Source organism: Spermophilus citellus (assembly GCF_964194105.1).
Source record: "Spermophilus citellus genome assembly, chromosome: 10".
Classification (NCBI taxonomy): Eukaryota; Metazoa; Chordata; class Mammalia; order Rodentia; family Sciuridae; genus Spermophilus; species Spermophilus citellus.
In genome coordinates, this window is record NC_138197.1 from 112,208,608 (window position 1) to 112,224,020 (window position 15,413).

The window sequence follows — 15,413 nt, forward strand, 5'->3', positions numbered from 1 at the left end:
CTGGGCAAGTTTATTTAACTCTCTGAACCTAATTCCTTATGTGTAAAGTGAAAATAAAGTGTTTTAACTTTTTATATATTATTGTACTTTTATATATATGATAATTTTCCTGTTTCAGTTATTAATTTTTAATAAGTAGGAGATGGGTTTAATTTATCTTTATAGCTCATAAAATGACTAGTATGCATGTAAGAAATATTTTTTAAACACTTTTTAGTTGTTGATGTACCTTTATTTTTTATTTATTTATATGTGATGCTGAGGATTAAACCTGGTGCCTCACACTGCTAGGCAAGTGCTCTGCCACTGAGCCACAACCTCAGTCCCAAGAAATATTTTTTAATCAATACATGATAAAAAAAAAAAAAAAAAAGCCTTTTTTTGCGGGAGGGTGTGCTGGGGAATCAAATCCAGAGCCTCATGCGGGTTGGCCAAGTGTTCTATCACTGAGCTCTAACCCCAGCCTCATTTACCCATTTTAAATGTACAGTTCAGTGGCATCAAATACATACGCATTGCTGTGTAACCATCACCACCATTCATCTTCATTCCTTTTTTTAAGAGAGAGAGAGAGAGAATTTTTTTTAATATTTATTCTTTAGTTTTTGGTGGACACAACATCTTTATTTTATTTTTTTTATGTGGTGCTGAGGATCGAACCCAGCGCCCCGTGCATGCCAGGCGAGGGTGCTACTACTTGAGCTACATCCCCAGCCCAATAAGCTTGATTTTTTTAAGTAAACCTTATTAGTTATAAATTTTTCATTTCATATTTTAGAAGTCTGTTCCTATTTTTCTCTATTGCCCAGGGTTATAATTCTTGAAGATGAACTTGAAAAGCTTGTTTGTACTAAAGAAACACAAGAACTAGTGTCAGAGGCTTATCAAATCCTAGAACAGAAGTTAAAGTTGATTGAGCCCCATGTTCAAGCAAGCAACAATTGCTGGGAAGAAGCCATTTCTCAGGTGGACAAACTGCTACGGAGAAATACAGATAAAACAGGTACCTGTGAGATATTTTCCTGGTCTGTGTTTATTGAACATGCACATTTCTCTCTGGTGGAATTTTATTAGATGGATTTCTTGTCTGCATGATGAAACTGATTGCAAAATTTCTTAGTTTACTAATATATATATATATATATATATAATATAAATATATATATATATTATTTATATATATATATATATAATAATATATATATATATATATATATATATATAGAATTTATACGTACAACTTGACACTGAATTCAAAGGCTTAGCTCTTTTTTGTGTATGTGTATGTGGTACTGGGATTTGAACCCAGGGGCACTTAACCACTGAGCCACATCTCCAGCCCTTTTTATATTTTATTTAGAGATAAGAGTCATGCTAAGTTGCTTAGTGACTACCTAGGTTGCTGAGGCTGGCTTTGTACTTATGATTCTCCTGCCTCAACTTCCTGAGCTGCTAAGATTGCAGGCGTGTGTCTCCGTGCCCAGCTTCTTATTCTGAATTTAGAAGATTCAGTGAATCGTGTCTCCTTTTATAAAAACTGAAATGAAGAGATAAATTTTGTTAGTATTTTCTATTATCAGAACTTCTAGAGACACAGTTAGGGTAATAAAAGCTACCTTTAGGATAAAATAATGAGTTTGATAGTTAGGGTCCTCATACTTAAGTTATCTTAAGATACTTACATCAGTTATTTAGAAATAATATATAAATTATATATAATAGTACTGCATATTCATTTTTATGGGTCCACATGTATTAAACACCATTATTTAATGGTAATATATCAGATCACTTTGTGATGCTAGGTAAAAACACAATCCTTTTCTTTTTTTTTTTGATATTAGAGACTGAACCCAGGGGCACTTTACCAATGAGCCACATCCCTGTCCTTTTTATTTTTCACTTTAAGACAGTGTCTTCCCAAGTTGCTTAGGGCCTTGCTGAGTTGATAAGACTGTCCTCCAACTTTTGATACTTCTCTAATTTGCCCTAGCCTCTCAAGTCACTGTGATCACAGATGTGCTTCACCATGCCTGGCATAAAAAGGCAGTCTTGAAGTTGAGTGCTATGGCTCATGCCTGTATTCCCAGCTACGGGGTTCACGGGGCAGGGTCATCTGAGGCAGGAGAATTGCAAGTTCAAGGCAAGCTTATGAAACTTAGCAGAGAAGTGTCTCAAAATAAAAAGGCCTGTGAATGCAACTCAGTGTTAGAGCACTTGCCTAGCATGTGTGAGGCCCTGAGTTTAATCCCCAGTACTGGAAGGTAAGAGAAGCAGTCTTGAGGTTTTTCCACCAAACTGCCTTTTTTTTTTTTTTTTAGACAGATAGAATGCCTTTTATTTCATTGTTTATTTATTTTTATTTTTTTAAATATTTTTTAGTTATACATGGACACAATACCTTTATTTGGTTTATTTATTTTTATGTACTGAGGATCAAACCCAATGCCTCATATGTGTGAGGCAAGTGCTTTGCCACTGAGCCCCAGCCCCAGCCCTTTTTTATATACTACTTTATATCTAAATGTAATAATAATTGTAGTTCATAATTTTTTTCTCCAAAGGGTAAATCTACTAAGGAATTTTAATATCTGCAAGTGATCAAATACATTAATTTTTCTATTCTAGAACTTTTGAGTACATATTCTATAAGGAGAAATATTCAGAAATATTTGTGGTATTAAAAGAGCATCCTTGACTAAGAGGGTAGGGTAGCTCAATGGTAGAGCATGTGCTTAGCATGCAGGTGGCCCTGGGTTCAATTCCCAGCACCAAAAAATAAAAGTATATCCCATTCAACCCTCCTAGTGGCCATGGCTATACAAATTTAAATAAAATGAATGTTTTAAGAAACAAGTGCTTTAGTCAGTCACATTTTTTTGTGTTTTATTTAAAAGTCACTTCAAATTTTTAGAAAAATTGTGAGAGTAGTTCAAAATACCTTTCATCCAGATTCCCTGGTTGTTGCCATTCTACCACATTTGTTTTTTCTTTGTATGGGTCTGTATGTTTGGATAATTCTTTTGACAGTGGTGTTACTCTGAACAATAGAAGAGTAAGTTGCAGACATGAAGTCCCATCACCCTAAATACTTCTGTAAAAAAAAAAGGAGGGGGTGGGGGCTGGGGTTGTGGCTCAGCGGTAGAGCACTCGCCTCGCACATTTGAGACCTGGGTTCGATCCTCAGTACCATATAAAAATAAATAAACAAAATAATAAAAAAAGAATAGATTTTTTTATTAATTTTTTTATTTATATATGACAACAGAATGCATTACAATTCATATTACACATATAGAGCACAAATTTTTCCTATCACTGGTTATATACAAAGTACATTCACACCAATTCGTGTCTTCATGCATGTACTTTGGATAATGATTTTGTAATTTTGAAAAACATGGACATTCTCATACGTAACTTTAGTATGCCATCAAGACCAGGGAATTAACACTGATGTTATATTGCCATCTAATCCTCAGAATCTATTCAAATCTCACCAGTTATCCCAGTGGTATTTTTTAATATGTCTAAATCTAGATCATGTGCACATTTAGTTGTTGTGTTCTCTGTTACTCTTTAGCCTGTTCTTAAAATCTTTCATGATAAATATTTTGTGAAGAAATACTTAGAGGGGCTGGGGTTGTAGCTCAGTGGTGGAGCGCTTGCTTAGCATCGGTGAGGCACTGGGTTTGATCCTTGGCACACATTAAAACAACAACAGCAAAAAATAAAGGTTAAATTCTTAAAAAAAAAAAAAAAAAAGAAGAAGAAGAAGAAAGAAATACTTAGAGGTTGTATAAATATAGCCTTTCTCATCAAAATTTTATTCACTATTAATACATATACCCTATATGACTCAGAAATATTATTCCTACGTATTTAGCTAAGGCTATCAAAGCTTCATGTTCAGCCAGCTGCAGTGGTGTGTATTTGTAATCTCTGCTACTCGGGAGGCTGAGGCAGGAGGATCACTTGAGATAAGGAGTTGAAGAGCAGCTTGAGTAATACAATAAGACCCCATTTCGAAAGAACAAAAAATAATAAGCTTTTTGTTCATAGGCTGAGAGTGTAACTCAGTGGTAGAGTGCTTGCCTAGTGCATGCAAGGCCCTGGGTTCCAGCCCTAGCACTGCTAAATAAATAAATAAAACAAAAACTTAGTTTTTACAAAACTACATACATATTTACAGTGGCTTTGTTCATAATTAGTAAAAACTATAGGGCATTTATCCTTCAGCTGCTGAATAAATTGTTACATTCATCCATCCAATAGAAAGCTACTCAGGGATTAAAGGAGTGAAGCATGTAATAGTGTGAATGAATTTGTAAGCATTATGCCAAATGAAAGAAGCCAGACTGAAACCACTTTATGCTATATTATTTCATTTATATGGTATTATTAAAATTGCAGAGGATCAGAAACCAGATCAGTGGTTGCTGGGAATTAGAGATGGAGGGAGGAATGAGTTAGAAAGAGCCCGCATAGGTTTTTATTTGGGTGATAGAACAATTCTGTATTTTGGTTGTGGTAGTTCTATGACTATGTAATTTACTAAACTCAGAATTATATGCCAAAAAGTGAATTTTTTAAAGAGAATAAAATAATTTAGCTTACATTATTTGGATCCATTTGCTTTAGTCATTGCTTGAATTCAATGTTTCTGTGATGGTTGCCAATTGGTAATTTTCTAGTTCTATTTTTCCTTGTACATTTATTAGTTGGCACGCTACTGTAAGATAAAATATCCCCTTTCCCCACACATTTATTTATTTATATCAGTAAACACTTATGGATTCTAATTTTATCTAGTGAATCATAACTCAGTACTATTATGACTTTGTTGCTCAATTTGTCCAAGATTTGGCCAGAGGCAGCCTGTTTGAGCTGATTTGTATCAGTGTCATTCTTTGAGCACTTCCATTACTTTCTACTTTCCTTGCACTACCCTTGACATCAGCTATGTCTCTAAGAAACCTTAGTCCTTTTTAACAGAGAATGGCATTTAGAAACCAAAATCTGGGGGCTAGGTATACATCTTGCCCCTGGAATGTTACCACTTTTATACCCTTTCAGTGTATGGATGGAGCTACAAAATTTGTATATGTATATATGGACACATAGACACATCTATTTCTATTTCTATATCTATTTGTCCATGTTTGTTATAAACCATGAGTCATTCTAATACCTCTAATTCAATTTCAACAGAACATGATTTATTCTGTCCTCTGCCTTTCCATATTTGTACCTGCCTTCCCTGATTGTGAAAAACTTGGCTACCATCTTCTTCAAAATATTTACTTAACTCAGTCCCTTTGTATAAAACTAATCACTTGACACTGTGGGCTGTCTCATAAACTACATGGCCACTAACTCAACCTTCTCAGAGTTCTTCCCTTCTGGACTATCTTGCTTTGACTATACCAGCCCATGCCAGCCAAGAGTCTTTCCAACTCTGGTCTCAGCATCTTGCCATCCCTTGCTGGCTCTTTATCCCCAGCGTTCAGACAATTCCTACAGGCTACCTCTTGCCAGCTACAAGTTAGTTCCTCATTGGTACCTGTATCACACTGATTCCCACCAGTTGATACTTTAATTGACCATATCATTCTTAAAATTTTCTTTGAATGTTTATTTCATGAAAAAAATAGGGTGCTTATATCCTTAAAATTTTAAAAGCACAAAAGAGTAGAAAGGTGATAATGAAGTTTCTATGAAGTCGCCCCAATCACTTGATTGCCTTCCCTATAGGTAACTGCTTCTTCCAGTTTCTCCTGTATCCTTCAAAAGATTTTATACATATGTTAATATAAACAAATATTACTATTTTAAAATTCATTATAAATATCTTGTTAAATATTATTGCATCATTATATATTATTGTAATATTATGTATTAAATTATTATCATTAATACATTATTATTGTATATTAAATTATTATATTATTATATATTAAAATTATTAAATATCTTATTCTTTCAAATTGACAGCATATTCAGCTGCATTATGTACTATTCATTAAATCTCTTGATGAATGCTTATGGTGTTTTCAGCCTTTTCCTGTGTTTAGGAGCCATTTGTAATTCCCATCTTGACAGCTGTCTATCCATACACTTTGTCCATTATTTTGATTGCCCACTTTCTTATTGATTTGTGGAAGCACTTTTATGTGTTAGTGAAATGATCCTCTGTGAAATAAAATGCAACAGTTTTCCTGGTTTATCATGTAACTTTTGGTCTTTGTTTATGATAGGTTTTTCCTTATAAAGATATTCTTTTTTTTTTTTAAAGAGAGAGAGAGAGAAAGAGAGAATTTTTTAATATTTATTTTTTAGTTTTCGGCGGACATAACATCTTTGTTTGTATATGGTGCTGAGGATCAAACCCGGGGCGCATGCATGCCAGGCGAGCACACTACCACTTGAGCCACATCCCCAGCCCATAAAGATATTCTTACTTTTTTTGTTTCTTATGAGTTTTTATATCATAGTTTAAAAGATTCTTTATTTTGGATTTATTTTACAAATTCCCTCCTGATTTCTTCTAATACTCAATGTGGTTTCATATTTTTACATTGTCATTACTTAAGAATTGCCATAGAGGGTTGGGGTGTGGCTCAGTGGTAGAGTACTTCCTTACTATGTACAAGGACCTGGGTTCAGTCCCTAGCATTAAAAGAGAATTATAATAGAAAAGAACCTCCAGAAAACAATAGTTTCCCATTATTAAAAATATCACATTATCTAAAATTCTTAACATTCATAACCTCTAGGGCCTTCAGATTGTTATAGTATAATCCCTGATTTTTTTAAATCAATATGCATTTTAACAAGATCTGATCATGTGTTTGCACATTAAAATTTGAGAAACTGCTCCAGGACAGGGGTCTGCAGTTTTTTTTTCTGTGAAAGACCAGGCAGCAAATATTTTGTTTTGTAGGCCATCTGGTGTCTGTTGCAGCTATTCAGCTCCTTTAGTAATGTGAAAGCACCACAGACTGTATTTAAACAAATGGACAAAGTAGCATTTTAATATAAGGTCTTTCACAATCATTCCTGCTCTCAGGAAGTAGAATTGAGAGATAAAGTGATCAGGGAACTTTTTTTATTTTATACCCTTCTGTACTATGTGAAGTTTTTACCATGAACATGTGGTTAAAAATCTAGAGTTCAAAGAAAAATTTTAAGGTATAATTTTAGATAATGGTTGTAAATATCAGAGAAATCCATTCAAAGGCCTCTAGTTTTAGTTGGGCTGCTTAATGGTGGTTAATTTTATTTTTCCACCTCAAACTTTTCACAGAAAAAGAATAAGTATATGGGCTGGGGTTGTGGCACAGAGGTAGCCCACTTACCTACCATGTGTGAGGCTCTGGATTCGAGCCTCATCATCACTTAAAAATAAAATAAAGATATTGTCTTCACTAAATGTTTTTTTTTAAAAAAAAGGAAAAAAAATAAGTATAATATAAGGAAATGCAAACGCATGATTAAGTTTGTATAAGACTGAAGAGGAGAAAAAGATGAAGTTGAAACTTGAGAGATACCCACTCCTTTCCCTCAAATGTTTTACTGATATGCTAAAGTAAAAATTCCTTCAAATAAATTCAATAGAGCATACATATACCTCATATTCTCCCAGGACTGTAAATTTACTGTTGAGCTTATGATTGGTACTTGGTAGATTTTTATTAAATGGATTACATGCTGGAGCAGGTTCTCCATGGAGTATTAAATATTCTTTGAGCTGGTTGAACACCATTTATAACTTAAAATTGGCCATGGTGAGTGAATTTATACCATGGGAGATTAGAAATCAGCAAGTGCTATGAATTGGATGTTTGCTTTGTTAGAGAGCTGGATTATCAGCACATTGTTGAATGTTCCTCTTTATTGTTATTGATAGTAGTATCTTGGAAGCTGGAATGAGGCTCAGTGGTAGAGCGCTTCTTGCCTGTCATGTGTGAGGCCCTAGGTTCCATCCTTAGCATTAGGGGGAAAAGTGGTGATCTGTCTTTAAGACCGTTCCTATTCTCTGAACAGATTTTTTTTGGTTCAATAGTATTTATAGTGTGTATCGGATACTGTTGTGAGGCAAAGAAGAGAGAAAACCAGTCCTCTTCTCCAAAAGTTTAACTCAATTGTAAATCTGCTGGTGTTGTTAACCTTAGTATCTTTGATTTTTTTGTGATAAAATTTAGAACAAGATGAACTATGAAATTGACAAAGTTTTAGTATCAGGGATATTTTTGCTATATGTCCATTCATTTGTGTATGGCCTGATTCTTATCTTTATTCTGCCCTCCACCTTTTAAAGGAAAGCCTGAAGTAGCCTGTGAAAACCCACATTGTACTGTAGTACCTTTGATGCGGCCTACTCTACACATTGCAGACAAAGATCCAATCCCCGAGGAGCAGGTAAGAAGGAAAATTACCCTTTATTACTTCCAAAGAGTTTCACATACAAAGTTTGCCTTCCTTCCTTCCTTCCTTCCTTCCTTCCTTCCTTCCTCCTTCCTTCCTTCCTTCCTTTCTTTCTTTTTCTTTCTTTTTTTTAATATATTTTAGTTATAGATGGACACAGTATCTTTATTATTTATTTTTATGTGGTACTGAGGATTGAACCCTGGGCCTCACACGTGTGAGGCAAGTGCTCCACCACTAAGCTACAACTCCATCCCACCATCCTTTCTTTTAAGTGACATAATTGTCAAATAGCTGATTGCATTCTGTTTCTAATGAATTTCAAGATCACAATGTAAATTATTGAATTTATACAAAGGCATTAGTTCTTTTTTTTTTTTTTTTTTTAAAGAGAGAGTGAGAGAGGAGAGAGAGAGAGAGAGAGAATTTTTAATATTTATTTTTTAGTTCTCAGCGGACACAACATCTTTGTTGGTATGTGGTGCTGAGGATCGAACCCGGGCCGCACGCATGCAAGGCGAGCGCGCTACCGCTTGAGCCACATCCCCAGCCAAGGCATTAGTTCTTAATCCCCTGGATTTGAATTCCTTGAAACCACCAGATTTCTTGTCCAAATGTCCACTTCATAGAGGCTTTTAAAGTGCTTAAACACAATAAAGATTAGTGTTTGACCAAAGTTGCCTTCTGGAATCCTGGAAACATTTTTATCTTGATTTGTGTGGTGGTTGCTAATATGCATACATGTGTAAAAATCTATACCTTGAGATTTGTGCACTTGACTTCATGGATGTTATATCACACATTTTTTTTTTTTTTTTTTAGAGAGAGAGAATTTTTTTTTTTAATATTTATTTTTTAGTTCTCGGCGGACACAACATCTTTGTTGGTATGTGGTGCTGGGGAACGAACCCAGGCCGCACGCATGCCAGGCGAGCGCGCTACCGCTTGAGCCACATCCCCAGCCCTATCACACATTTTTAATGGTTGCATTAGTTAGTGCAAAGATTTCTCTTGTTCAGTCTAAGCAAAACTTCCTTCAGTCATATTATCTTTCATATTCTTAATTATAAATGGAAACCAAATTAGCTAGTTTAACAGACAGATAATTTATTTAAAACCATTAACTAGCTTACAGAACATTTCAGAAGACTAGATAAACAGGCTTGAGCCAGGCTAGGGTTAACAGCCAAACTCATTCAAAAAGAACTGTTCCATTGAAGACCTCATTGCTTAGCCCAGGGGCACTGACATTGCCTGATTTTCTTTCAATGCCAAATAGTAAATCCTACCCTCAGAACCACTCCCTCCCAGAACATGATCTGTTGACATCCTTGCCAGAATGGCCTTCTTCAGGTGCCTGCTTCTTTTGTCACAAACTTCTAATTCAGGTATATCTCTTTAGAGGATCCCATGTCATTTGCCTAAATCTTAACTGCAAGGAAAGCTGGGTGAGTAAATATTCTACCCTCTGGTCTTAGAGATGTGGAGAACAATAAAATGGGGTGATCCCTAATTCTAGCAAGAGTATTCAGACTTCCTGGGAAGTCAGAAAGAACCATAGATATTTCTTATAAGAACAACATTAACTGTCACATTGTCAGTCCTAGTTTTGATTGGTTTCTACATAGCAAAAAAAAAAAAAAAAAACAATTTTAACCATATCTGTAGTATGGTTATCAGGCATGGAAAAATAACCATGGGTGTTATTAAACCCTTTTTTAGAATCAACTGTTAAGCTTTTTGAATACTTCAATTAATCTATAGATCTTTTTAAAATTTTGTTCTTTTTTTCCCCCTGTTTTTGTTCAACTATGCTTTAATGACCTATGCCAAAAGCAAGTCCTCCGTGTGTGTGTGTGTGTGTGTGTGTGTGTGTGTGTGTGTATGTGTGTGGTGCTGGGGATTGAACCCAGGGCCTTGTGAATGTGAGGCAAGCACTTTACCAAATGAACTGTATCCCCCCAAGTCCTCAATTTTTAACTCAAGAGATATGTAGCTACAAATACATAAATGCTGCTAGAAAACTGTCTGTAGTACAAAGCTTTTTCTTTTTCTTTTTTAATATTTATTTTTTAGTTTTCGGCGGACACAACATCTTTCTTTGTATGTGGTGCTGAGGATCGAACCCGGGCCGCACGCATGCCAGGCTAGCGTGCTACTGCTTGAGCCACATCTCCAGCCCTACAATGCTTTTTCTTTTATTCATTTTCAGGAATTAGAAGCTTATGTAGATGATATAGATATGGACAGTGATTTCAGAAAAGATGATTTTTATTACTTGTCTCAAGAAGACAAAGAGAGACAGAAGCGTGAGCAGGAAGAATCCAAGAGGGTACTGCAAGAATTAAAATCTGTGCTTGGATTTAAAGCTTCAGAGGCAGAAAGGCAGAAATGGAAGCAACTTCTCTTTAGCGATCATGGTAAGCACTGACTTCAGAGTAAAAGCTTATTTCAATGAAGGGGATTCTTTTTTTCTTACACCATGAATCTTACTGTAACTAATTCTTATGGCTTAAATTCTAGGTAACTACCAATAAACATAGTACTTTTTCTTCTAAAAGCAAATCAGTTTGATCAATAAAAATAGGTATGTAAACATACTAGAAATATAAAATTAGACTTTTCTATCAGTTATTTAATTTTTTACTAAATTTTTTTGAAATGGACATTACATTAAACAATTTGGAGTATTTTAAATAAAATGTTTTCAAATTTAGTGAATTGAAATTTGGAACTGTTTTCTGTATTAAAAATAACTTGTTGAAACACAAAATTAATAACTCTGTGTTTACTATTGAAAAGTATGTTAAGGCCTAGGCCAGTTAGAGTCACTTAAGTGACCTGAGTGTTTCAGCAGACAGGAGGGGAGGAAGTTTTCTATGTGTACTATCTCCATATTCTAATTTGTTTACTAGGCTGAATGGGAATAAAACCAAAGGTTAGCTTAAGCTTCTTCACATTACTCACCCTTCTTTCCTTCAGTCATGCTTCAGAAGAATCAGGGGAAGGAGTGAGGGGAGGCTTGATCATTGGCAGTTTGATCATTCTGACTAATTGCTAGTTGTATTGATTCCTGTGATTTCCAACAAGCTAGAGTGGGACTTCCCTTCCATTTTGAAGTATCTTTATGGACCCTTAAAATCAATTGCCTGCCTCTCCCTTTCTCACTAGAAGTAGTATATAGATTGCCTGTACTTCTAGAATGCTCCTTAGGATTTTCTCCTCTTCTGAGCCCTCCTTTTCTCCTGGTCCATGTCTACATTTCATGCTTTTAACTTTTCTCTTCCTCACCATCAGCCCCCTTTATAGCTGAAGTCCTCACTAGATTATGCTTGTTCATTATAATAGTCTCTCAGCTAGTTGACTTCAATTTTCAGTACCTTTTTTCCTAAGCTATCTTACAAGCTCTTTCCAGATAATTCTCAAATGGCACATTGATAATTGCTTTATCTTAAAAGCTATAGTGGCTCCCTCTTACAGTAAGTATCAGCCTGTTCATCTTAAGAATCCATCATGTCCAAATATATTTCTCACAGTTTCTAGTGAAGATAATCTTCCTCAATTTATGTTCAGCTAATTAGATATAATTCCACCAACTATTTTTATTCTTAAAGAAAATTTATGTCAAATCTTTTACCAAGAATTCTGTCTCTACAAGGCTGCCCTGTCTACCAGTCTCTCCTCTAAATTCTGATTGCTCTAGCCCTCCTACCTCTCCTAGCTCTGTGGAACCTCACACTAGAGAGGCATTGTAGTGAGAGGCAAAGAAAGACTTGAGCATCAAAGCATAGTAGAAAAGGGAAATGATTAAGGGCTTTCCAGAAGCAAAAGGAGAGTTTCTGTAATATGCTGGTTCATATGTCGGGGCCTACCTAAATCAGAGATTAATGGAGTTATGTTTTAGGTACTGTTACTTTCTACGTGTTCAGGTGTTTTGTTTTGTTTTGTTTTGTTTTGTTTTTTGTCTCTGGAACTAAATTACAGTCTCCTTAAATAGGGACTTTATTATCCCTCACAGTATTCATTTAGCAAATTATTCATTCAACAAGTAGTTATTGAGTACCTATTATATGCCAGGCACTGTTTACTGCTGTACCCATAGCATATAAATCAGGAGACAAAAATGCATATCATCATCCCAGCTATTAGGAAGCCTTAGGCAAGAGGATCACAAGTTCAAAGCCAGCCTGGGCAACTTAGTAAAATTCTGTCTCAATAAATTTTGAAAGGCTGGAAAGGTAGCTCAGTGGTAATGCACTTGCCTGGCATGCATGAAGCCCTGGGTTCAATCTTCAGTACTACCCCAAAAAAAGCCTATATTCTCACAAGCTTGTCAACTGATCCTCCCTTGTGCTGATTGTATCCCCCCATTCAATTAGCAGTAATCATTATCAGTCAACTTCTAACATGTTACATTTGTTAAGAACTAGCATATTTATAAACTAAAAAATGTGCGAAACACTGAAAATAGCATTGTATATAGGCTAGTATCTTTTATTATTGAGTATTTTCTTCTCATAGTTTTAAAATTACCTGTTAACATTATGGGCAAATGAGAGAAATGGGTCTCATTTTCAGGTATGTGCTTTTGATGCAGTTTGCATTTGAAAAGGCAATAATGCTGTGTAGTTTTTTAAAATAAAACTGCTGATACCATAAAATGCTTTTCCCATGAAAAATTTCAGTACGTCTTCCAGAGTTGTTTTCATCTCTGCCTACAGGGGTAAAGTCCGAATGGAATTAGAGAGGGAAATTCTACACTGGAACCTGCTGTGGCCATTTTTTTTCTGTTGTTGCTGCTTCTCTAGTGGAGTTACTGCAGCATAGGGATGTTTCTTGGAAATGGACACGTTTTACAAAAATATTTTTTAAACACACGCCAGATCTTCAAGAAGCACTTTTTTCCTTCCGTCATGCTTCATAATATATTGTATTGTACTAACCCCTCATGCTGGGAGGAGAGACTGCCTAGCAAGCAACCCACTGCCTACTAACATCAAGAGGGGCCTAAATAAAACTTCATTTTCCTTGCAAGGACAACTTCTACCGTATGGATATATGTTTATGTATTATACTTTGTTCCGTAGTTGATCTTGAATGCAAATTTCATTTTGTTTGTATTTTTCTGTGGCGCTTCAAAATGTGTAGAAGTGTGACTTTACTTCCATTAGGGTCTTCTTAGGTGGTTGGCAAGTAAGTTAAATTATATATTTTTTTCCATGCTGTTTTAACTTGTAAATATATATAGATGTTGAAGATGCAAGTATTATCTGGGTCACTTTAGGCCTTTTATTGAACACATTTTCAGTGAAAACCACTCTGCTTATTCTTTAATAATAGTGGTTCTCAAATTTTAGTGTGCATCAGAATCAAGTGGAGCCTTGTAAAAAACAGCTGGTCCCCACTCCCACAGTTTCCAATTTAGTAGACTGAGATCGGGCCCAAGAATTTCTGCTTCTAACAGATTCCTAGGTGATGGCTGACCTTGTTGGTTCAGGGACCACACTTTGAGAACCACTGCTTTTGAATAAGATGATAGCTTAAAAAACTCTTCATCAAATCTCCATCTCATTCCATTTCTTAGACATTTTATTTCTTATAAAGTTACCTAGACTTATAAATTTTTATTGCTTTTACTAGAAAGTTTTAATAAATTTTATTTATTTATTGTTCTTTTTAAGAAAAAAGTTACTGGGAGTTTAAAGTTTAAATCATTTGCAGGGTTCTTAGTTATTATTTTTCTTTTTTCTTTCCTTTTCTCTCTGTCTTTCTCTTTTTTTTTTTTTTTCCTTTGAAGCTGTGTTGAAATCCTTGTCTCCTGTAGACCCAGTGGAACCCATAAGTAATTCAGAACCATCAGTGAATTCAGATATGGGAAAAGTCAGTAAAAATGATACTGAAGAGGAAAATAGTAGTAAGCCCTCCACAAATGACAATGAAATAAGTAGGACTGAGTATTTATGTGAGAATCAACAAGAGGATAAAAATAAAGACAATTCTGCAAATGAAGTCTTCCTCCAAGGGCCTGAAGAAGCAATGTGCTACCAGTGTGAGAGTGAGGACGAATCTCCACAGGCCGTTGGAGGTGGCCTGGCCACTGTCTCTCCAACTCCCAGGGACTCCTTGCAGCCCTCCATCAAGCAGAGGTTGGCACAGCTCCAGCTGTCACCAGAATTTACCTTCACTGCTGGCCTCGCAGCAGAAGTGGCTGCTAGGTCTCTCTCCTTCACCACCATGCAGGAACAGACTTTTGGCGATGAGGAGGAAGAACAAATAATAGAAGAAAATGAAAACGAGGTAGAGGAAAGTAAAAACCAAGATCAATGAAATGATTTTAGATTGTTCCTTTTACAAAAGTGTTTTAGCTTCAGGACTGGAAAGGGAAGATAAGTGTAAGTTTACTATCTATAAAGTTAAGATGTGAATTTCTAGGAAGAAACCTGGTTTGAACAACTGTCTCAGATTAATAGTTACCTGTAAGTGGCAGATTTTTTAGGAAAATAAGAGAAAGGTAAGGGCTCTTTAAAATAAACTGCTGCTTTATTTGTGGCCCAACTGATAATCTTGGTAATTATTTAAGTACTTTTAATAAGAAATGAATTTATCATTTCTTGCCAGAATTTGCTACCATAAGGTGACTAGGTTAATTCTCTTGCAAGAACATTAACATTTAGTATGACTCCTTTTTACTGTATCTTTGCAGTTAGTAACTGCAGCTATTATGTTAATATCGAGTTGTTTGTATTTTATTTTTGTTTATACCAGTCTTAAAAAAAAAGATACAGGTTCTGAATAAAAAAAATTTAATTCATACAATTGATGTGTGCTGGGGTTTGGAACTTAAAAGTAGTTTCAAAAATAGTTGGGTTATGACATAATTCTTATTGTTCGTGTAAATATTCAGTAGTTAATTTTAAGATGTTCCTAATAGTCTTTAAAAGGAAAACATACCAGGTCAAGAAAAACCCTTTCAACTTTTTTCTTTT

The 15,413-nt window shown here is 35.2% G+C and overlaps 1 protein-coding gene across 5 annotated transcripts in view; it reads left to right on the plus strand.

Moving 5' to 3' along the window:
• VEZT (vezatin, adherens junctions transmembrane protein) overlaps positions 1 to 14,852 on the plus strand; it is a 70,683-nt gene extending 55,831 nt beyond the window's left edge. For all 5 annotated transcript variants that reach the window (XM_081311532.1, XM_081311528.1, XM_081311529.1 and 2 more), the window contains 4 exons: positions 810 to 1,003; positions 8,321 to 8,421; positions 10,640 to 10,847; positions 14,225 to 14,852. In XM_081311532.1, coding sequence (XP_081167658.1) covers positions 810 to 1,003; positions 8,321 to 8,421; positions 10,640 to 10,847; positions 14,225 to 14,754 — 1,033 coding nt within the window. In that variant the 3' untranslated portion in view covers positions 14,755 to 14,852. The remainder of the gene's footprint in view (positions 1 to 809; positions 1,004 to 8,320; positions 8,422 to 10,639; positions 10,848 to 14,224) is intronic.
• Positions 14,853 to 15,413: the final 561 nt, after the last annotated feature.